General features: G+C 48.9%; 1 protein-coding gene across 1 annotated transcript in view; it reads right to left on the bottom strand.

Moving 5' to 3' along the window:
- UBE2L3 (ubiquitin conjugating enzyme E2 L3) overlaps positions 1-22,513 on the bottom strand; it is a 53,884-nt gene that overhangs the window by 19,929 nt on the left and 11,442 nt on the right. Inside the window, exon 2 of the mRNA XM_007974919.3 lies at positions 7,384-7,479. Within this exon, the coding sequence (XP_007973110.1) occupies positions 7,384-7,479 (96 nt within the window). The remainder of the gene's footprint in view (positions 1-7,383; positions 7,480-22,513) is intronic.

A 22,513-nucleotide genomic window follows, 5' to 3' on the forward strand; every position in this document is an offset into this window, starting at 1 on the left:
TTTTAGTAGAGATGGGGTTTCGTCATGTTGGCCAGGCTGGTCGCAAACTCCTGGCCTCAGGTGATCCACCATCCTCGGCCCCACAAAGTGCTGGGATTACAGGCCTGAACCATCGCACCCCACCTTGTCTTTAAGTATTTATTGCCTCTTCTGAAAACAGGTTTTTTGGTTATTTGAATCACAAAATCTGCTACATAAGATTCCTCTTGTTCTAATATTGGTTTCTGAAGATGACTTCTTTGTACTGTTTTCAACAATTTGGTTTTGGGGATTTTTCATAATACAGTTCTTTGGCAACCAACGTTTCTTTTTTTTTTTTTTTTTCTTTTTTTTTGAGACAGAGTCTCACTCTGGCCCAGGCTGGAGTGCAGTGGTGCGATCTCAGCCCACTGCGGCCTCCGCCTCCCAGGTTCAAGAGATTCTCCTGCCTCAGTCTCTCTAGTAACTGGGATTACAGGTGCCCACCACCACACCCAGCTAATTTTTATATTTTTAGTAGAGATGGAGTTTTGTCATGTTGGCCAGGCTGGTCTCAATCTCCTGACCTCAAGTGATCCGTCTCCCCTGGCCTCCCAAAGTGCTGGGATTACAGGCATAAGCCACCACACCCGGCCGGCAACAAATATTTCAACACTAAAGAGTTCAATCACATTCCCTTTGGAAGTACGTATTAGTAGGAATAACTTTTTTTTTTTTTTTGAGACGGAGTTTTGCTCTTGTTGCCCAGGCTGGAGCGCAATGGCGCAATCTCAGCTCACTGTAACTTCCATCTCCTGGGTTCAAGCGATTCTTCTGGCTGAGCCTCCCAAGTTGCTGGGATTTACAGGCGCCCACCACCAGGCCCGGCTAATTTTTTTTTGTATTTTTAGTAAAGATGGGGTTTTGCCATGTTGGCCAGGCTGGTCTCAAACTCCTGACCTCAGCTGAGCCACTTGCCTCGGCCTCCCAAAGTGCTGGGATTACAGGCATGAGCCACCGCACCCGGCCAGGAATAAATATTTTAGAACTGGTTTTCCAATCTTTCATGACTTCATAATGTTCATAAACTACCTTCTGAATTATATCTACAATTAAAATCACGATCTCCATTAACTGAATTTGACAAAGACCTTTCCTTCCTTTGAACTCAAATAGCCATGAGTACTTCTCATACATAATTCACTTTTCTCCCAAGAATGGAAAAAATACAGTCCTCACGCCAAAAACAGAAGTGAAAAAAAACAAAACAAACAAACAAAAACCCACCAGACATCCCATTCCCCAGGATGCTGTCAGGCCCCTGCTGCCCAGCCTGAGAATGTTCTCTGTGCATACATGGGGCTCTCAAAGGCCTTAATTTCTTTCTTTCTTTTTTTTTTTTGAGACGGAGTCTCGCTCTGTCGCCCAGGCTGGAGTGCAGTGGCGCAATCTTGGCTCACTGCAAGCTCCGCCTCCCGGGTTCATGCCATTCTCCTGCCTCAGCCTCCCGAGTAGCTGGGACTACAGGCGCCCGCCACTGCACCCGGCTAATTTTTTGTATTTTTAGTAGAGACGGGGTTTCACCATGTTAGCCAGGATGGTCTCAATCTCCTGACCTCGTGATCCTCCTGTCTCGGCCTCCCAAAGTGCTGGGATTACAGGCGTGAGCCACTGCGACCGGCCAAAGGCCTTAATTTCTGTACATCTATGCAAACTACTCATATGTCCTCACATTGACTATATTTTTTCATAGTTTTTGCTCACACTGCCTTCCACTATGCAGTCCAGATGTTGTCACCCTCCCACCCACCGCTGCCCCTCTTCTGTTCGGTCTTAAGTGCCTTGCAGGTGGAGTCACACTCAGTGCTTAAGAGACCACAGATTCCAGGAGGGCAGCTTCTCTGCAGCCTCTGTCCACAGAGCCTTGTGTCTGGCTGTGATAGGAGCTCAATAGCCCATAAACGTAGGGGGATACTCTTCCTCCCAAAAACAACTCCAGTGTGCCCTGAGGTTGAAGGCAAAATTATTTTTTATGTGTGGCTCTTTGTCAGAAAACAGGGCTGCCCTCATTAGGTCTCAACCATTACAGCTACAGGGCCAAGCGCGGTGGCTCACGCCTGTAATCCCAGCACTTTGGGAGGTGGGTGGATCGCAAGGTCAGGAGATCAAGACCATCCTGGCTAACATGGTGAAACCCCGTCTCTACTAAAAATACAAAAATATTAGCTGGGCGTGGTGGCGGGCGCCTGCAGTCCCAGCTACTGGGGGGCTGAGACAGAATGGCATGAACCCAGGAGGCGGAGTTTGCAGTGAGCTGAGATCACGCCACTGCACTCCAGCCTGGGCGACAGAGCGAGACTACATCTCAAACAAACAAACAAACAAACAAACAAAAAAACTATTACAGCTACAGGAGATGGAAGTAGCGGAGGGAGAAGGCAGAGTAGCACAATTAGTCGGAAGCAGAAAAGAACTGACAATTAACAGGCAAGAGCTGAGCCCAGGGAGACAGGATGCAGCTCCCAACAAAGGCCAGAGGGGCAGTGCAGAGAGGAGGAGGAATGAGGCATCTGGAGGGCATGGATTTTACGAGCAACGTGCTGTGCAAATAAGCCTGCAGAAAGAAGGTGAGAGGTCTAACTACAAATAAAACTGCAAAACGGTGAAAGAAGCCAGGAGTTCAAGACCAGCCTGAGCAACACAGCAAAACCCCGTCTCTACTAAAAATACAAAAAAATCAGCCAGGCATGGTGGTGCAAGCCTGTAGCCCCAGCAAGACTCCATCTCTACAGAAAAAAAAAAAAATTAAAATTAGCTGGGTGTCACAGTATGTGCCTGTAGTGCCAGCTACTTGGGAAGACTGCTTGAACTCAGGAGTTTGGGGCTGCAGTGAGCCATTACTGAGCCACTGCATTCCAGCCTGGATGACAGAGCAAGACCCTGTCTCTAAAAATAAAAATTAAATTACAAAATTTAAAACGTTAGTGCATCAGGCCGGGCACGGTGACTCACGCCTGTAATCCCAGCACTTTGGGAGGCTGAGGCGGGGAGATCACTTGAGTTTGGGAGTTCGAGACCAGCCTGGCCAACAGGGTAAAACCCTGTCTCTACCAAAAAATACAAAAATTAGCCGCCTGTGGTGGTACACACTTGTAGTCCCAGCTAATCAGGAGGCTGAGGTGGGAGAATCACTTGAACCCAGAAGGCAGAGGTTGCAGTGAGACGAGACCGTGCTACTGCACTCTGGCCTGGGCAACAAAGTGAGACCCTGTCTCAAAACAAACAAACAAACAACAAACAAACAAAACCCACACATCCTTAGTATGAAGAAAATGGAAATCAAAACCACAATGAGACAGCACTACATACCAACTAGAATGGCTGTAACGTAAGAAGAAAAAAAGTAAAATAACAAATGTTAGGAAGGATATGGACAAACTGGAACTTTTGCAGTGGGAATTTAAGATGTTATAGAATGGGCCCAATGGCTTATGCCTGTAATCCTAGCACTTTGGGAGGCTGAGGTGGGTGGATCACTAGAGGTCGGGAGTTCGAGACCAGCCTGGCCAACACAGAGAAACCCAGTCACGAAAGTACAAAAATTAGCCAAAATTGCTTGAACGCAGAAGATGGAGGTTGCAGAAAACTGAGATCGTATCACTGCACTCCCCAGCCTGGGCAACAGAGCAAGACTCTGTCTCAAAAAGAAAAATTAGCTGGGCATGGTGGTGCACACCTGCAATCCCAGTTACTCGGGAGGCTGATGTATAAGAATCACTTGAACCCAGGAGGCTGAGGTTGCAGTGAACCGAAATCACACCACTGCACTCCAGACTGGGTGACAGAGTAAGACTGTCTCAAAAAATAAAATAAAATGGAATAAAATAAAAAGAAATTGGCGGCCGGGCGCAGTGGCTCACGCCTGTAATCCCAGTACTTTGGGAGGCCAAGGCGGGCAGATCATGAGGTCAGAAGATCGAGACCATCCTGGCTAACACGGTGAAGCCCTGTCTCTACTAAAAAAATACAAAGAATTAGCCGGGCGTGGTGGCGGGCACCTGTAGTCCCAGCTACTAGGGAGGCTGAGGCAGGAGAATGGTGTGAACCCGGGAGGGGGAGCTTGCAGTGAGCCCAGATCATGCCACTGCACTCCAGCCTGGGCGACAGAGCAAAACTCTGTCTCAAAAAAAAAAAAAAAAAGAAAAGAAATTGACTGGGTGTGGTGGCACACACCTGTATTCCTGGCTACTCAGGAGGATTTCTTGAGCCCAGAAATTCAAGGCTGCAATGGGCCATGATCGCACCACTGCACCCTAGCCTGGGTGATTAGCACAAAACTCTGCCTCAAAACAACAAAACATTATTATGAAGTTATGAAATGGTTTATTAAAAGCTGCACGAAGGCCGGGCGCAGTGGCTCATGCCTGTAATCCCAGCACTTTGGGAGACCGAGGTGGGTGGATCACAAGGTCAAGAGACCAAGACCACCCTGGACAACATGGTGAAACCCCGTCTTTACTAAAAATACAAAAATTAGCTGGGTGTGCTGGCACGCGCCTGTGGTTCCAGCTACTTGGGAAGCTGAGGCAGGAGAATCGCTTCAATCTGGGAGGCAGAGGTTGCAGTGACCAGAGATCATGCCACTGCACTCCAGCCTGGTGACAGAGCAAGGCTCCATCTCAATTAAAAAAAATAAATAAATAAAACTGCATGAAAAAAGGCTGAGAGGAAGTATGCTGAAGGTTAAGAGTAAACACGTTCACTGGGCTAGAAGCTTCAAGAAGGTTCACCACCATATCTCTAGTTCCTAAAGGGCAATACCCAAAACGTAACTGAATTTCTTGATGATGTGATTATGGGTAATATTTTCTTCCTTAGACGTTACCTTAGAATCTTCGATGAAAAAAAATTACAGAAAAACAAATGTTTAAAAGGGAATAGACCTGAGTTGTGTTGGCAACAATGAAGTCGCTAGGAAGTACCTCTCCAGCCTCCCCTCCCACCTGCCCTCCTCTGTGCACTACGACCAGGGCAATCACTAAGTGGCTACCCAAGGATAGCACCTTCCACTAAGGACCAGGGCTGGGCTGCCATGCCTTCATCGACCTGGCTCTGCTTTCACCCCAACTGGGCAGACCTCAGGTGAATTTGTATAGTAGATTCCCATGCTGGCCCAGCCCGTCCAATGCAGGAAGACCTAAGGCCCAGGTTGGGGTACAAGTGTGGACCTTGGGGATGTCAGATGTCAAGAATGTCTTAACTGCTCTGGAGAAGGAAGAAGACTTCGTTGAAACACTCCTCATACAAACCTAGGGCCCTGGAAGAAAGCAATGGAGAGGACCGAGAAGAAGTGGTATACACAGGCACAAGAGCAGCCCTGACTGTGGCTTACTGTCTCCAAGGCAAAACTTTGGCCTGGATAGCTCCCCAGAGCCTTAGTCCAAGCGCACTGGGATTCTACCAGCCAGCCTCCACCTTTGGCCTAGTAAGATCTTAGCCCACTGCTCCACAGCCCCTGCCAGCGTGAAACCAGAGGGAGGCCTTTGCATGAGTTGGGGCAGAACATGCCCAGCAGCAGTCTACCCTTGGAGCCGGCTAGCAGGCTCTCAGGCCACTAAACTCTCAGGGCCAGACTGCCCAAGCCTTACCACTTAAAACCATTCCATTCATTTTTATCATTTTCCAAAGAGCCACAGATTAACTGTTCACTTCTTTGCTTGGTAGGCTACACAATCTCAATTAGAAAAGGGACAAGATGTCAGATGGTCCCGGCCATCTTCAGGTCCCTAGAGTAGGCAAGGGCTGTACTCACAGGCCAACCTCTCCCATGCAGAGGTGTCTCTGCCACCCACACCCTTTGCCCTGAGCCCTAACACCATCAAGCCTAAAGAAATCTAAAGGACTCATCTTCAAAATCAGACTGGAAGCTCCCAGATTTAAACATTCTGAGCATACTAAATCATTACAAAGCATATCTTTCCTTAGTTATCCAAATGATTTTGGAAATAAACTACAAATCCAATAACTGCTGATCAAATTCAGGGACTTTAAAAAAAAAAAAAAAAAAAAGCATGACCTTATAACCAGCATCAAGAAGAAAGCATCTATAGGAGGAAGCATGTTCCATGCTCTGCTTTGGCAAAGTAGCCAATCTATCCATGAGAAAAAATTATATACAGGACAGGGTTAGGCACAGGGCAAGGGCCTAAGGCTCAGATGTGCAAAGTGGGAAAGAAAAGGAAGAAAGAAGGTGAGTGGATGAGGAAGAACAGGAAAGGAGGGCACTCACACAGGACAAGGCTGTGAGCTGGGGTAGCTGGAAGGCTACACAACGACCAAGTGAGGCTGCCTGGTGGAGAGATGGTGCAGCTTCCGGGGAGAAGGCAGGAATGGAGACAGATGTGGGAATCCTTCACGTCCAGCATAATCATCTATGATGCTGAAAGTAGTAGGGTCCCCAGAGACAAAACAGAACAGGAGAACAGCAGGAGACTAACAAGAGCCATGTTTAAGAGTGAGGAGGAAGGAGTGGCAAGACAGGAGAGAGTGGCAGGCTGGTCACAGGACTGGGGCCTGGAACGCTGCCCATGCTCTAAAAGCTCAGGAGGCAAGCAAAGGCCATGACACCAGCGCTACCGAGCTAGAGGTGTGACAACAGTGGGGGCAGCCCGTGGGCTGGGTGTGATGTGGTTTCAGGAGAGGAAGGGGGACTGCAAACTGGAGTTAATTATAAGATAAGCCTCTTGAAGGGGAGGGGATGAAAGGATACAGAAAAGAGTAGACACTAAGAGGGTGCTAAGTTCCAGGGAAGGCCATTGTTAGGAGGGGCTTGAGCCCATCAGAAGGCAGAAGTCTGTGAGATGGGGGAACTGGGCTGTGGGGGCAGATGCTGGAGGCATAAGCCCCAGAAAAAGACATGGGTGAGGTGAACATGTGGGCAATTAGGAAAAGGGACTTGAGACAAATGGAAGGCACAGGTTGGAGGGGACCAGGAATAAAGCCCGAAATACAGGTATCCAAAGGGTTAGAGACATGAATGCAAAACCAAGAGAGAAAGCAAAATATCTACAGGGGAATGCTTGTCCCCTCCCAAGGAGCTCAGAGAAGAAGGTCCTACTGATCCATCAGGCCAGGCGCAGGGAAGCCAGGAAAAGAGCAGGAACACAGACACACTCCTTTTCTCTGTGTCCACAGATCTGCAAAGCTCAAGAGCCCCTGAATTTGACAAAACCAGTGCCAAGATGTGACTCTACTCAGGACCCAAGGCTACACTCCCTACCTTATCACCCTAGAGCGACAGTCACTTCTGTGCATCTGCTGGCTGCCTAGACTAAGAGCCTACTAAGGAGCAGAAAAACAAGCCCAACAGCACACACATCACCTTAAAGAATAATCTGGTAGGAAGTGGAAGTGTTCAATACTCACAGGAACAATAAGCCCTTGCCAAGTCAATAAATTAGCTTCATCAACCTGGATGTTACGGAAGTTTTTCATCCCACATTTGCGGATTTCTTCAAGCTCCTGTTGATTGACAAAGCATAAAGGGGTGTCAAATAGGGGAAAGCACCACATATTAAGATCCCTCCTGATGCCCTCAAATTAAACCAAGTGCCAACAATGCCAATGTCAAAATTGGAGAGTGAGGACTAAACTGTGCTTGGAGTGGTTAAGGAGGCATGGAGCTGCCATGGCGGTCCCCTCTGCAAGGTCGTTGCCTCTACCCATGCCCCAGACCAAGACAAGTCCCCACCTCAGTGAACCCCCCTAAACACGACAGGGGGAACTGTGCTTCTGCGGATGTACCACCTCCTCTTTGGGTTGGTCATCATGCCTGTTTAAATCCCTCAGCACCCTGCATAGGGCAGACACGTGGCAGGAGCTATACTGAGGTGCTGTACACCTGATACCTTCCAATCAAGATTCATTAAGCACTGATTATGCATCAGATGCTGAGAACCTAAAGATGAATAAAACTGGGGACTGGGAACAAACCAGACACAAACACATATCCAGTTTTCTACCCAATGCTATAAGTGTGATTTCAGAAGGACTCCACCTCAATATGGGCACACAGCAAAGAGAACCATCCAGTCTGGGACTGGGGTGGGGGTGGGGGTGGGGTGGGGACAGGACACCTTCAATGAGCCTCAGTTTCCTCAGCTGCAAAACAGACCCAGAATGCAGAAAAGGAAGGGGAAGCCATGCTGTGGGCAACAGGACCCCTTGCAAATATGTGGGGTTATTGGTGTATGAACAGTTAATGCAGCAAGTGCCACTTCACCCAGAAAGCACAACTTCACGACTTCAGGGTCCTGCCTGAGATGTCTTCAGAACTGTCACCTGTTTTTCAACTGTGCACCAGCCTGACATTTCCCATTGCCTCCAACACCTCAGTGAATGCCTGGCAGGTGCTATAACCCAAGCCACCCAGCATGCCCTCCCGCCAGCACACCAGCCTCGCCAACATTCCTCCACTCGACACACGAGTGCCACTTAACCCGCCTCAGCCCGGCCTCCCATCCAGTGGCACAACAGCTGCCTCCACACCTGTCAGGCACCTTCTCTTCTGCAGCCCGAGCACCATCCAGCTAAGCCCTGCCTCCTTTGCCAGGCTGCTTCCTCTGGCCCAGCTCCAGCACCCTCCAGAACCTCCTTATATGGTGCTTCAACTCAAAGTGGCATGGGGGCTCCCTATCAGCCCTCACATCAAGCCCAAAAAGCTCATGCTTCCATCATACAGTGGTAGTTTAAAAGGCACCCTGAGGCTACACAGGCAGGGAAGGAAACAATTTGCAAAGAAGGGGGAACCAGAGTTCAGGTTACTGGTTATGAGTAGGAAGATGTACTGGGCGCCCGGCCCAGAGCAGCAGAGAGGGAGTGCGCGCTGAATGAACACACGAAAGAGGTGGAACACACTGGTGCTTCATAGCAGGCAACAGGCACAAGTTTCTCCCTACAGGGTGCTCCTGCCTGTCACCCTAATCTGCCCACCACGATCACCTGGACTTGGGCCGAGCCTCAGAAATTCTGGTCCAGCAAGGGTGGGTGGATCTTGAACACAGGGATTTCTCACAGGCTGTGCCTGTGGTGAGAAGAGGCACCGCTGGGAGAGATGACGGATCTATTTCTCCCTGAGGTGTTAGCAGCATGGGCTGCAACCTCCTGCAGTGAGGAATGGAGTGGCCTGGCCCTTCTCCACCAGCATGAGGTCCCTCTTTCCCTGCATAAGGAGGTACGGAACCTGAGGGACCACTCCAACCCGCCAGCTGCTACCTGGTCCTCCTGCTCACAGGACTCATCAGAAATGCTCCCCTGGGGATTATGAAGCCTGGGCAGACTCAGGAAGGGGAAAACATCTCACACCCACACTAACACCTCCTTCCACTCTCCAAATAGAATGTAAACTCAACGAGGGCAGGGATCAGGAAGCCCCGGTCCTGCCAGGGCCTAGCTCACAGTGGTGCTCAAACATGTGCTTAATGACCAGGTTGGTGGGTAGATGGGAAGCTGGGGCTTTGGGAGGAAAAAAGAATCTGGGGTGGGAAGGATTTTCTATAAATACAATTCCAATGTTTGGCTTTTTTGACCTTGGCTCAAGACACTAGAGTAAGATTCTTGGCTAAAGACAGAATATAGCATGCATGTCCCTTAAGGCTGGAGTCCTAGCAAACAAAATGTTTTAAACCAAATACAGATAGGAAAAAAATATGCCAGATAGAACTTTGAAACTAGACAACTAACAACAGAAGAAACAACAGTGAAGATTTATGGGAGAAAACAAATTTTAAAATCATCTGTAAATAGTTTATGGTTTCAAAAATCCACACTCCAACAGTATAAAGTATGGGCAATGGCCGGGTGCGCTGGCTCATGTCCCAGTACTTTGGGAGACCGAGGTGGGTGGATCACCCAAGGTCAGGAGTTCGAGACAAGCCTGGCCAACATGGTGAAACCCCATTTCTACTAAAAATACAAAAATCAGCTGGGCGTGGTGGCAGGCACTTGTAATCCCAGCTACTTGGGAGGTTGAGGTAGGAGAATCGCTCGAACCCGGGAGGCAGAGGTTGCAGTGAACCAAGATCGTACCACTGCACTCCAGCTTGGGCGACAAGAGCGAAACTATCTCCCCCCAAAAAAAAAAAAAAAAAAAGTATGGGTGATAAACACAAAGTAAATTCCACAAGAATTACAAAAATATGGCAAGATGGAACTCAACTGTAACATGAGAGTGAAAAACTGTATCTTGCTCAAGAAAAAGGAGAGGAGGCAGTCAGTGAGGAGCACTATGGGCAGGGGTGCAGAAAGGACACTTACTGGTGCTTTGGAATCAAGGAGATCCAGGGGATCCACAGACAAAGAGAAAAACAATACTGCCATGGGAGTGAGCCACACACCTGGCCAGAAAGAAGAACGGGTAACCCTGAGGATGCTAATGAGAGCAGGGTTGGGAAGCTCAGAGAATCCAAAGCAGGGTTATCAGATAAACTCCTAACTTACTTTGCCGTCAAGTTAAGCTCTCCAAAGACAGAAGAGGCAACCTCCTTTACATAATTCTAACCAACAAGGAAGAACTGATAATAAGGTAGAAGTGAGAGAAACAGACAGACAGACAAACAAACAAACAAACAAATAGGCCCTGACATCTTCAGAGAATGATGAGCATCCCATAGAAGAAAATTTCTCAACAGGGTGTTGCGGGAATCCAGATACGACTCTGCACTTGAGCCTCCCAGGCCCTTCCTTACCCTGAGACAGATGCCAGGCATTGTGACCAACCCACCCCAATTTCCCAACGTCCTCTACAGCTTCCACTGAGAACCATGGGCACTATGAGTGGCCAGGATGCTAAAAGACCTGCATTGCACAAGATCAGCCCTGTGGACAGAAACTATTTAGCCCAAAATGCTAATCATGCCTCCACTGAGGAAAACAACTTCAAGAAGATAAATTCAGGCTGGGCACAGTGGTTCACGCCTATAATCCCAGCATTTTGGGAGGTCAAGGCGGGTGGACTGCTTGAGCCCAGGAATTCGAGACCAGCCTGGCCAACACGGCAAAACACTGTCTCTACTAAAAGAAATACAGCCCGGGTGCAGTGGCTCACGCCTGTAATCCCAACACTTTAGGAGGTCAAGGCAGGTAGATCACGAGGGCAGGAGTTCAAGACCAGCCTGGCCAAGATGGTGAAACCCCATCTCTACTAAAAATACAAAAGATTAGCTGGGCGTGGTGGCAGGCACATATAATCCCAGCTACTCGGGAGGCTGAGGCAGAGAACTGCTTGAACCGGGGAGGCGGAGGTTGTAGTGAGTCAAGATTGCGCCACTGCACACTAGCCTGAGTGACAGAGAAAGACTGTCTCAAAAATAAATAAATAAAAATAAAAAATAAAAAAAAGTAGCCAGGCATGGTGGTGTGCGCCTGTGGTCCCAGCTACTTGGGAAGCTGAGAGATGAAAAGTGGGAGAATCACCTGAGCCCTGGCAGTCAAGGCTACGCAGTGAGCCAAGATTACAACCACTGCACTCCAGCCAGGGCAACTGGAGTGAGATCCTATCTCCAAAAAAAAAAAAAAAAAAGGAAGAAGAAGAAAGAAGAAAAATCGGAAACATTCAGAGATCAGTTCCATCTGAATATATGAGACTCAAAAGGCCAGATGACTCAAACCCTCAAGATGGTTGTAAACCCTCAAGCAAAACCGTGCCCCGATAACTGAGAATGGTCCTGATAGTGAAGAATTAGGGAAGGAATTGAAGGAAACCAATGTAAACTCCAAGAAGTGGAATTCAAAAGGATGTTACAAATGACAGAAGAAAGGACCTGATAAAAACCTCAAGAGCAGCCCAGCTCTAGAACAGAGTTAGGAAGACCAAAGCCAAGAATGACAGACGCTTACAAACAACACTCCCACAAAGGTTTGTTTCAGTTCTGCTCAGAGCAAGAAGCAGCCCAAATCAGCTGCTCAGGGCTGATGGTGCAGTGCTGACAAATGGAGAGAGAAGAGTTCAAGGGAAAGCGCCAGGCATCTCACATGTTCCTTCTCTTGATGGGGACAGCAGGCTTCCCAACCAGGGCAGGTGGTGCAGGAGAAAGAGCAATGCTTCTTAGAATGAGGTCCACTTCTGAGCCCAAGTAGACTTCAGTGTATAGAGGGAAACTGAAAGAGCCCAGGGGTGCCACCCAGCTCCTGAAAATGGAAAACATCCACACCCCAAACTCAAGTCCAAAGAGCTCGATGCCCACTCCAGGACGAAGTGTGGAGCATGGCAGAGAGGGATGGTTACTTAACAGCTCTGCAAGCATTAACAGGAGAGATGGGCCCTGGGCCCCAGCAGAAGGCCACCGACCTAAGTCCTGAGAGGAGATGGGAGACCAGGAGACTGCTCTGTACAGCCAGTGCTCAGTCACACGGCTCAGATGTACACACCTGCCTCTTGGCAAAGCAGTTAACAAAGTTTCTCTTTTGCTTCTTTTTGGGGTCTACAATGAAGCCTAGAAAACTGTTCAAAATCCCCCCATCCTGGCTAACACGGTGAAACCCCGTCTCTACTAAAAAATACAAAAACCTAGCCAGGCGAGGTGGCGGGCGCCTGTAGTCCCAGCTACTCGGGAGGCTGAGGCAGGAGAATGGCATGAACCCGGGAGGTGGAGCTTGCAGTGAGCTGAGATCCGGCCACTGCACTCCAGTCTGGGAGACAGAGCGAGACTCCATCTCAAAAAAAAAAATAAAAAAAAAATCTCCCCAGATGATCCTCACACAAGACCAGGTTTCAGAACCCATCAGGAGCCATTCATCAAGAAATCTAGGCCGGGCGCGGTGGCTCACACCTGTAATTCCAGTACTTTGGGAGGCCAAGGCGGGCGGATCATGAGGTCAGGAGATCAAGACCATCCTGGCCAACATAGTGAAACCCCGTCTCTACTAAAAATACAAAAATTAGCTGGACATGGTGGCACGTGCCTGTAGTCCCAGCTACTCAGGAGGCTGAGGCAGGAGAACAGCTTGAACCAGGGAGTCAGAGGTTGCAGTGAGCCGAGATCGCACCACTGCACTCCAGCCCGGTGACAGAGCTAGACTCTGTCTCAAAAAAAAAAAAAAAAAAAAGACATCTATGCCAGGGCTAGGAGTGGTGGTTCATGCCTGTAATCCTGGCACTTTGGGAGGCCAAAGCAGGTGGATCACATAAGGCCAGGAGTTTGAGACCAGCCTGGCCAACATGGTGAAACCCCATCTCTACTACAAACACAAAAATTAGCTAGGCATAGGGGTGCATGCCTGTAGTTCCAGCTACTCAGGAGGCTGAGGCATGGGAACCACTTGAACCAGTGGGGCAGAGGTTGCAGTGAGCCAAGATCGCATACTGCACTCCAACTCCAGCCTGGGCGACGGAGCGAGACTCTGTCAAAAAAAAAAAAAAAAAAAAAAGGCCAGGCATAGTGGTTCACACCTGTAACCCCAGCACTTTGGGAGGCTGAGGTGGGTGGATCACGAGGTCAGGAGATGGAGACAATCCTGGCTAACACAGTGAAACCCCATCTCCACTAAAAATACAAAAAATTAGCCAGGTGTGATGGCAGGCACCTGTAGTCCCAGCTACTCAAGAAGCTAAGGCAGGAAAATCACTTGAACCCAGGAGGCGGTGCTTGCAGTGAGCCAAGATGGCACCACTGTAGCCTGGGCAACAGAGTGAGACTCCATCTCAAAAAAAAAAAAAAAAAAAAGGCCGGCACAGTGGCTCACGCCTGTAATCCCAACACTTTGGGAAGTAAGGCGGGTGGATCACTTGTGGACAGGAGTTCGAGAGCAGGCTGGCCAACATGGTAAAACCCCGTCTCTATTAAAAATACAAAAATTAGCCAGGCATGGTGGCAGGTTCCTGTATTCCCAGCTACTTGGGAGGGTGAGGATGGAGAATCACTGGAACCCAGGAGGTGGAGGTTGTGGTGAGCTGCGATCATGCCACTGCACTTGAGCCTGGGTGACAGAGTGAGATTCCGTCTCAAAAAAAAAAAAGGCCAAGCGCAGTGGCTCAAGCCTGTAATCCCAACACTGTGGGAGGCCGAGGCAGGCGGATCACTTGAGGTCAGGAATTCGAGACCGGCCTGGTCAACATGGTGAAACCTTGTCTCTACTAAAAATACAAAAATTAGCTGGGCGTGGTGGCGCACACCTGCAGTCCCAGCTACTCGGGAGGCTGAGGCAGAAGAATCGCTTGAACGCAGGAGGTGGAGGTTGCAGTGAGCCGAGATCATGCCACTGCACTCCAGCCTGGGCAAAAGAGTGAGACTCCATCTCAAAAAAATAAAATAAATAAAATAAATCTAGGCCAAGAGCCAGGGGCGGTAGCTCACATCTGTAATCCCAACACTGGGAGGTCAAGGCAGGAGGATCACTTAAGCTCAGGAGCTCAAGACAAGCCTGGGCAATATAGCAAGACCCTATCTCTACAAAAATTAAAAACTTAGTCAGGTGTGGTGATGTATGCCTGTGGTCCCAGCTACTCAGGAGGCTGACTTGGGATGACCAGTTGAGCCCAAAAGGTTGAGGCTACAGTGAGCCATGATGGCGCCACTATACTTCAGCCTAATCAACAGAGCAAGACCCTGTCTCAAAAAAGAAAAAGAAACAAGAAAAGAAAAGAAATCCAACAGCACCAGACGACTCTTCCCCCTGCAAAATATGTAGGAATCCTGCCATCCAATATTTCCAACTAAAGCTCTTTGGTGCAACCCAAATGAGCAGTGTGCAGAATCCTACCAAGTCAGCCTGGTGATTTCCCCCCTCTATGTCTTTCCCCAGGATGTCTGCTGGAAGGATGTCCCCAACTGTCCTGCCTATCACCAGCCCCACATCCCCAACATGCTCATCACTGAAAGCCTCTCTCAAATGCCCGTTCCTCTAAGGAGCTCCCCAAGCCCTGGCTAAAAGTGATGCTCCTTTCTCTCAACAGCCACTACAATGTTTCTGTACAAAATAAAGAGAGGGTGGATCAAGAAGAGCTGAGGAGAATCGAATGGCTTTAGAAGCGGTGGCCTGAAGTCACCCTGGTGGGAAGTGGGCTGAGAGAGATGTAGTCAGGTACCACATATCAGGGAAGGAACGAGTATAGGCTTAAAGACTAAACCTCTAAGGGTCCTTGATAGCAAAACAACACCCCAAGCCACAGAATGAAATATTTTAGAGATCCAGTAAAGACCTGGACTTGGTTCCAAACACTTAATTTTTCACCTAGTACAAGGCATGAACCTTAGCAGCAGCGTGAAAAACTGACTGGTTTAGCTAACCAATCGTTTGTGCTGTGTTTAACATCCAGGCTACCCTAAACTATTCAGAGCCAAATGCTGTGTCCAGTTCTGGACATCGTACTTTAGAAGACCACATCAAATAACGGCTGCTCAGGACAAGAACAGCAAGGACCATGTCCTACCAGGAACAATCAAAAGAACCAGGAACCTATGGCCTAAAGAGATGTGAAGATGACACACATCTGTCTTCAAATGTTAAAAAGTTCACCTGCTGGCTAGATGAAGTGGCTTATGCCAGTAGTTTCACATTTTGTTGTTTTTTGTTTGTTTGAGATGGAGTCTCACTCTCCAGGCTGGAGTGTAGAGGCGTGATCTCAGCTCACTCCAACCTCCGCCTCCCAGGCTCAAGTGATTCTTATGCCTCAGCCTCCTGAGTAGCTGGGCCTACAGGCATGCACCACCACGCCCAGCTCATTTTTGTACTTTTAGTAGAGATGGGGTTTTGCCATGTTGGCCAGGCTGGTCTCCAACTCCTAACCTCAAATGATCTGCCCACCTTGACCTCCCAAAGTGCTCCTGTAATCCCAGCACTTTGGGATGCCGAAGCAGGAAAATCACTTGAGGTCAGGAGTTGAAGATCAGCCTGGGAAACACAGTAAGACCTCGTCTCTGCAAAAAAATCAAAAATGAAGTGGAAAGACTGCCTGAGCCCAGGATATCCAGGATGCAGTAAGCCATGATCATGACACTGCACTCCAGTCTGGGTGACAGAGCGAGACCTTGCCTCAAAAAATAAAAACAAAAATAAAAATAAAAATAAAATAAAATAAAATTTAGGCCAGGGCTGGGCACTGCGGCTCATGCCTGTAATCCCAGCACTTTGGGAGGCCGAGACGGGCGGATCACGAGGTCAGGAGATCAAGACCATCCTGGCTAACACGGTGAAACCCCATCTCTACTAAAAATACAGACAAAAAAAATTAGCTGGGCGTAGTGGCGGGCGCCTGTAGTCCCAGATATTCGGGAGGCTGAGGCAGGAGAATGGTGTGAACCCGGGAGGCGGAGCTTGCAGTGAGCCAAGATCGCACCACTGCACTCCAGCCTGGGGGACTGAGCAAGACTCTGTCTCAAAAATAAAATAAAATAAAATATTTAGGCCAGGGCTGGGCACTGTGGCTCACGCCTGTAATCCCAGCACTTTGGGAGGCCAAAGTGTGCGGATCACAAAGTCAGGAGTGCGATACCAGCCTGGTCAATATGGTGAAACCCCATCTCTACTAAAAATACAAAAATTAGCCAGGTATGGTGGTGCACGCCTGTAGTCCCAGCTATTCGGGAGGCTAAGGCAGAAGAATCGCTTGAACCCGGGAGGTGGAGGTTGCAGGGAGCTGAGATCACGCCACTGCACTCCAGCCTGGGTGACAGAGCAAGACTCTGTCTCAAAAAAAAAAAAAAATGTAGGCCAGGCACGGTGGCTCATGCCTGTAATCCCAGCACTTTGGGAGGCCGAGGCAGGCGGATCACCTGAGGTCGGGAGTTTGAGACCAGTCTGACCAACATGGAGAAACCCCATCTCTACTAAAAATACAAAATTAGCCAGGCATGGTGGCGCACACTTGTAATTCCAGCTACTCAGGAGGCTGAGGCAGGAGAATCGCTTGAACCCAGGAGGCAGGAGGTTGCGGTGATCCAAGATCGCACCATTGCACTCCAGCATGGGCAACAAGAGTGAAACTCCGCCTCAAAAGAAAAAAAAATTAATTTAAAAAGTTCACCTATAAAGGTTCAACTTTCTATAGGAGTAAAAAAGAAAGAATTGGGGCAAGTATTCACTATCACAGGCAGCTTTTGACTCAGTGCCAAACTCTTAAATGCCACCTCCGCGTGGTCCAACCCCCCTGACTTGGGGCAGCAGTCATCATGTCACTATAGATACTCAAATGGGTGGGGCAGACAGGGCTGCCAGTGGCCGGGGATGTCAGAAAGGAGCCACCTGCACTGGGCAGGACCGTACTATACACCCTCTTGAGCCTCCTCTGAAGTCAGTGCCAGGAGCAGGTGAACAGACGTGCAGAGCAATAACCAGGGGGGCCAGTCAGGGATGCTTCAGATGTCACTGCAGCGCTATGGGCAAAAAGTCTCAATGCAAGGACACTGGTGCAATGTAAACAAGCATATTCCATACTACTGTGTCATTTTGTATCTGTTAAATGGCAAAAGGCCTGTAATATCGCTAAAGGAAAGTAAAGGTTAAGGCAACTTTTCTTGGCTGTTGAGGGTGGGTTAAAAGAACTGAGAAACGCTGCTCTAGCAACCTTTAGGTCACAGTGAGGAAGTCTAGCAGACACCAGTGGAGGGAACAGCTTTATGGAAGACAGGCTCTGAGATGGGCCTTGAAAGACGGGGGAAGACAGAACTGCTAGAGAACAGGTGTCCATGTGTGGGAAATGTGTATGCAGAGACATGGAGGGCAGAAACCAGCAGGGGCGTTAGGGAAGCAGAAAGGAAGCCAGCTTAGCTGGAGTGTTTACCAACTCAGGGCAGTCATCATCAGGGCCAGAACTTTCAGCCAGGGTGCCTGGCCAAGCCCCTGGGGGCTGTTTAAAATACACATGCAGAGAGGTAGCAGAAAGGGTTAGAGGGGTACAGGGGAGAAGGAAGGAGAGCTGACTGTGCCTAGGCACCATCTAAGACTTGCTTATTGCATCATCCCCCAGTACAAGATGGGTACCTCTGTGTGGGGAGTGCTCCCAGATGACTGTGATGTGTAACCCCTGCTCTGCTTAAGAATCACCATATTGAGGGTGGGGCGCAGTGGCTCACACCTGTAATCCCAGCACTTTGGGAGGCTGAGGCAGGTGGAACCTGAGGTCAGGAGTTCGACAGCAGCCTGGCCAACATGGTGAAACCTCGTCCACTAAAAATAAAAAAATTAACTGGGCGTGGTGACGCACGCCTGTAATCCCAGCTACTCGGGTGGTTGAGGCAGGAGAATCACTTGAACCCGTGAGGCAGAGGCAGAGGTTGTGGTGAGCTGAAAAAGTGCCATTGCACTCCAGGCTGGGCAACAAGAGTGAAACTCTGTACAAAAAACCAAAAAAACTACAAAAATTAGCCAGGAATCCTGGTGCATGCCTGTAATCCCAGCTACTTGGGAGGCTGAGGTAGGAGAATAGCTTGAACCCGGGAAGCGGAGGTTGCAGTGAGCCGAGATCGTACCATTGCACTCCAGCCTAGGTGACACAGTGAGACTCCATCGCAAAAAAAAAAAAAAAAACCACCACATTCATATCACTCAGTCTCTTGGCAAGGAAAAAACTGGGGCCTTGATGAATGCAGTGTCGTTTCTACAGCTAGAAACAAGCTCCTAAAAGGACTAAAACCTCCCACTGAGCTAAGCACATGGAAAAAAACCTCTGACTACAACAAGTCTACAGGCACCGAAACCCAGACATTGTTCTGAACCTTTTGTTTGTTTGTTTGTTTTGAGATGAAGTCTCGCTCGTCACCCAGGCTGGAGTGCAGTGGTGTGATCTCAGCTCACTGCAACCTCCACCTCCCAGGTTCAAGCGATTCTCCTGCCTCAGCCTCCCAAGTAGCTGGGACTACAGGCAGGCACCACCACGCCTGGTTAATTTTTTCTTGCATTTTTTTTTTTCAGTAGAGATGGGGTTTTGCCATGTTGGCCAGGCTGGTCTCAAACTCCTGACCTCAGGTGATCTATCTGCCTCGGCCTCCCAAAGTGCTGGGATTATAGGCGTGAGCTACTGGGCACAGCTTGGTCTGAATTTTATTTTATTTTTTTTGGAGACAGTTTCACTCTTGTTGCCCAGGCTAGAGTATAATGGTGTGATCTCGGCTCACCGCAACCCCTGCCTCCCAGGTTCAAGTGATTCTCCTGTCTCAGACTCCCGAGTAGCTGGGATTACAGGCATGCACCACCACACCCGGCTAATTTTGTACTTTTAGTAGAGTCGGGGTTTCTTCATGTTGGTCAGGCTGGTCTCGAACTCCCGACTTCAGGTGATCCGCCCATCTTGGCCTCCCAAAGTGCTGGGATTACAAGCGTGAGCCACCGCGCCCAGTCCGAATTTTTTTTTCCTTTAAGTGAACACTGGCCAGCACAGTGGCTCACACCTATAATCCCAGCATTTTGGGAAGTCAAGGTAGGAGGAGCGCTTGAGGCCAGGAGTTCAAGACCAGCCTAGGCAACATAGCAAGATCTCATCTTGCTATGTTGAGAATGACAAAATTAGAATAACAAAATGGCCAGGCATGGTGGCTCACGCCTATAATCCCAGCACTTTGGGAAGCCAAGGCAGGTGGACTGCTTGAGCTCAGAGGTTCGAGACTAGCCTGGAAAACATGGCAAACCCCATCTCTACCAAAAAACACAAAAATTAGCTGTGCATGGTAGTGTTCACCTATAGTCTTACAGCTACTTGGGAGACGGAGGTGGGAGAATTGCTTGAGCCTGGGAGGCAGAGGTTGCAGTAAGCCAAGATCACATCACTGCACTCCAGCCTGGGTGACAGGGAGACTCCATCTCAAAAAAAAAGAAAAAAAATTAGCCGGCACGGTAGCACACACCTGTAGTCCCAGCTACCTAAGAGGCTGAGGCAGGAGCATCCTTTGAGCCCAGGAATTCAAGGTTATAATGAGCTATGATCATGCCACTACACTCCAGCCTGGGCAACAGTGCAAGACCTTGTCTCTTGAAGAAAAGAGGCCAGGCACGGTGGCTCATGTCTGCAATCCCAGCACTTTGGGAGGCTCAGGCAGGCAGATCATATGAGGTCAGGAGTTCGAGACCAGCCTGGCCAACATGGTGAAACCCCGTCTCTACTAAAAATACAAAAACTAGGTCGGATACGATGGCTCACACCTGTAATCCCAGCATTTTGGGAGGCTCAGGTGGGCGGATCACAAGGTCAGGAGTTTGAGACCAGCCTGAACAACATGGTGAAACCCTGTCTCTACTAAAAATACAAAAAAATTTGCCAGGCATGGTGGCGCATGCCTGTAGTCCCAGCCACTCGAGAGGCTGAGGCAGGAGAATTGCTTGAACCCAGGAGGTAGAGGATGCAGTAAGCCGGGATCGCGCCACTGCACTCCAGTCTGGGCAATAGAGAGTCTATCTCAAAGAAAAGAAAAAGAAAGAGAAGAAAAGAGTAATTCCAACAAAGAACAGAAAACAGAGAGATGCTGGGAAAGGGGCAGCCATGGCACGAGAGGAAGCGGTCAATTATGAGGCCATTCTGCACTGTTTACAGTTAACAGCCCTGAGATGGGCAAGTAGAGCACATTAGCCCCATTTCACAGACGGTAAAGCCAAGGCTCAGAGAGGTCCAAGTCAAACAACTTGTACAGAGCAGGCCCAGGACTAGAGCCAGCACTGAAACTGCTCTTTTTTGACCATCTTAGCCACCCTAAGCAGTGAGTTAATGCGCCCATTAGAAACTGACAGAGCAAGTGCTCCTATTTACTCTGTGGGATCCCAGGAGGGTTTAGCTTGCTCTGGAATAGTACTGACCAATATTTACATCAACAAAAACATGAACATATTCAGTATTTTCCCTAGTCCTGCACAGCTAGTCATTATGTGCCTGTGTTGTTGTGCAACGAATATTTCTAGGCTCCTACTGCCCAGGCAAAACAAAACCTGGCAGATGGAGCTGGACATCTGAGGAGAGTTACATAAACCTGCCTTAAATCTTCCAAATTCCAGCATAACTGGTCTATCAAAGTAAATACTTGTAACAGAAATGCAAACTTTCCAAGCTTGCATAAGGCAACTGCTGGCAATGACACTAAAATCATGACTTTTTTTTTCCCCCCGAGACAGGGTCTCGCTTTGTTGCCGAGGCTGGAGTGCAGTGGTATGATCATGGCTCACTGCAGTTTCAACCTACAGATCCCAAGCAATCCTCCCACCTCAGCCTTCTGAGAAGCTGCGACTACAGGCATGTGCCAATGTGCCCAACTAATCTTTTAATTTTTTTGTAGAGACAGGGTCTCACTCCGTTGGGCAGACTGGTCTCAAATTCCTAGGCTCAAGTGAGCCTCCCGCCTCAGCCTTCCTAAGTGCTGAGATTATAAGCATGAGCCACCGTGCCTGGCCACTAAATCATGACTTAAATGTAATCCAATATACTGAAAATCCAAACATAAGCCTCATGGCCTTCTAATGCAATTCTCTCATTTCACCTAATATTTAGCTAAGGGGGCAGGACCCATGCCAAGACATCATCACTTCTGTAGGTCAGCAGTATGATAGCTATCTTACATTTAGTTATCATCATAACTAATTACATCTGGGGTTGGGCACGGTGGCTCACACCTGTAATCCCAGCACTTTGGGAGGCCGAGGAAGGTGAATCATCTGAGGTCAGAAGTTCAAGACCATCCTGGCCAACATGGTGAAACCCTGTCTCTACTAAAAATACAAAAATTAGCCAGGTGTGGTGGTGAGCACGTGGAATCCCAGCTACTCGGGAGGCTGAGGCAGGAGAATTGCTTGAACCTGGGAGGCAGAGGTTGCAGTGAGCCAAGATCATGCCATTGCACTCCAGCCTAGATTACAAGAGTGAAACTCCATCTCAAATAAATAAACAAATAATACACTTGGCTATGATCACAACTTTATGAAGTCATCTCATCATCCGCTGTACAAATCAGGGCACTGAGGCTCAAAGGCACAACACCAAGGAGTCAAAGGCAGAAATCTACATCTGAACTCTGTTACTCTATCACAGCACAGTGCTTCTCGGAGGTTACAACACACACCTTCCCAGGTGGTCATTCTAACAGGACATGACAAAGAAAACACTCAACAGAGGCTTAGAGGAACGCACTGCCCACAACCTCCACAGTAAGCATGGGGGAAGCGTGGCCAAGGCTCCAACTCAGTAGGCCTTGACACCAGCTTCTGGCTGCCAGGCCTCATTCCTGGAAGGTGTTTCCGTGTCCATCTGTACATGGGTGTGCCTGGCATTCCTGACCTCCATTACATACTCCAGAGTCCAGCACCCCACTAACAGACTGATAGCTCCTTGAGGGCTGGGACACCGACCTCCTCAAGTCTGTCCACAACAGATTCAACCACACAAAGTCTGACACAGGACAAAGGGGCACAACGGGAACTGCCTGTGTAAAACTTGAGGAGAATCCTTCAGGAAACTTAGATTTTCTTATGCTGACTGTTCTTTTTTTTGAGACAGAGTCCTGCCCAGGCTGGAGTGCAGTGGCATGATCTCGGCTCACTACAAGCTCCGCCTCCCGGGTTCACGCCATTCCCCTGCCTCAGCCTC

Source organism: Chlorocebus sabaeus, chromosome 19 (assembly GCF_047675955.1).
Source record: "Chlorocebus sabaeus isolate Y175 chromosome 19, mChlSab1.0.hap1, whole genome shotgun sequence".
NCBI lineage: Eukaryota > Metazoa > Chordata > Mammalia > Primates > Cercopithecidae > Chlorocebus > Chlorocebus sabaeus.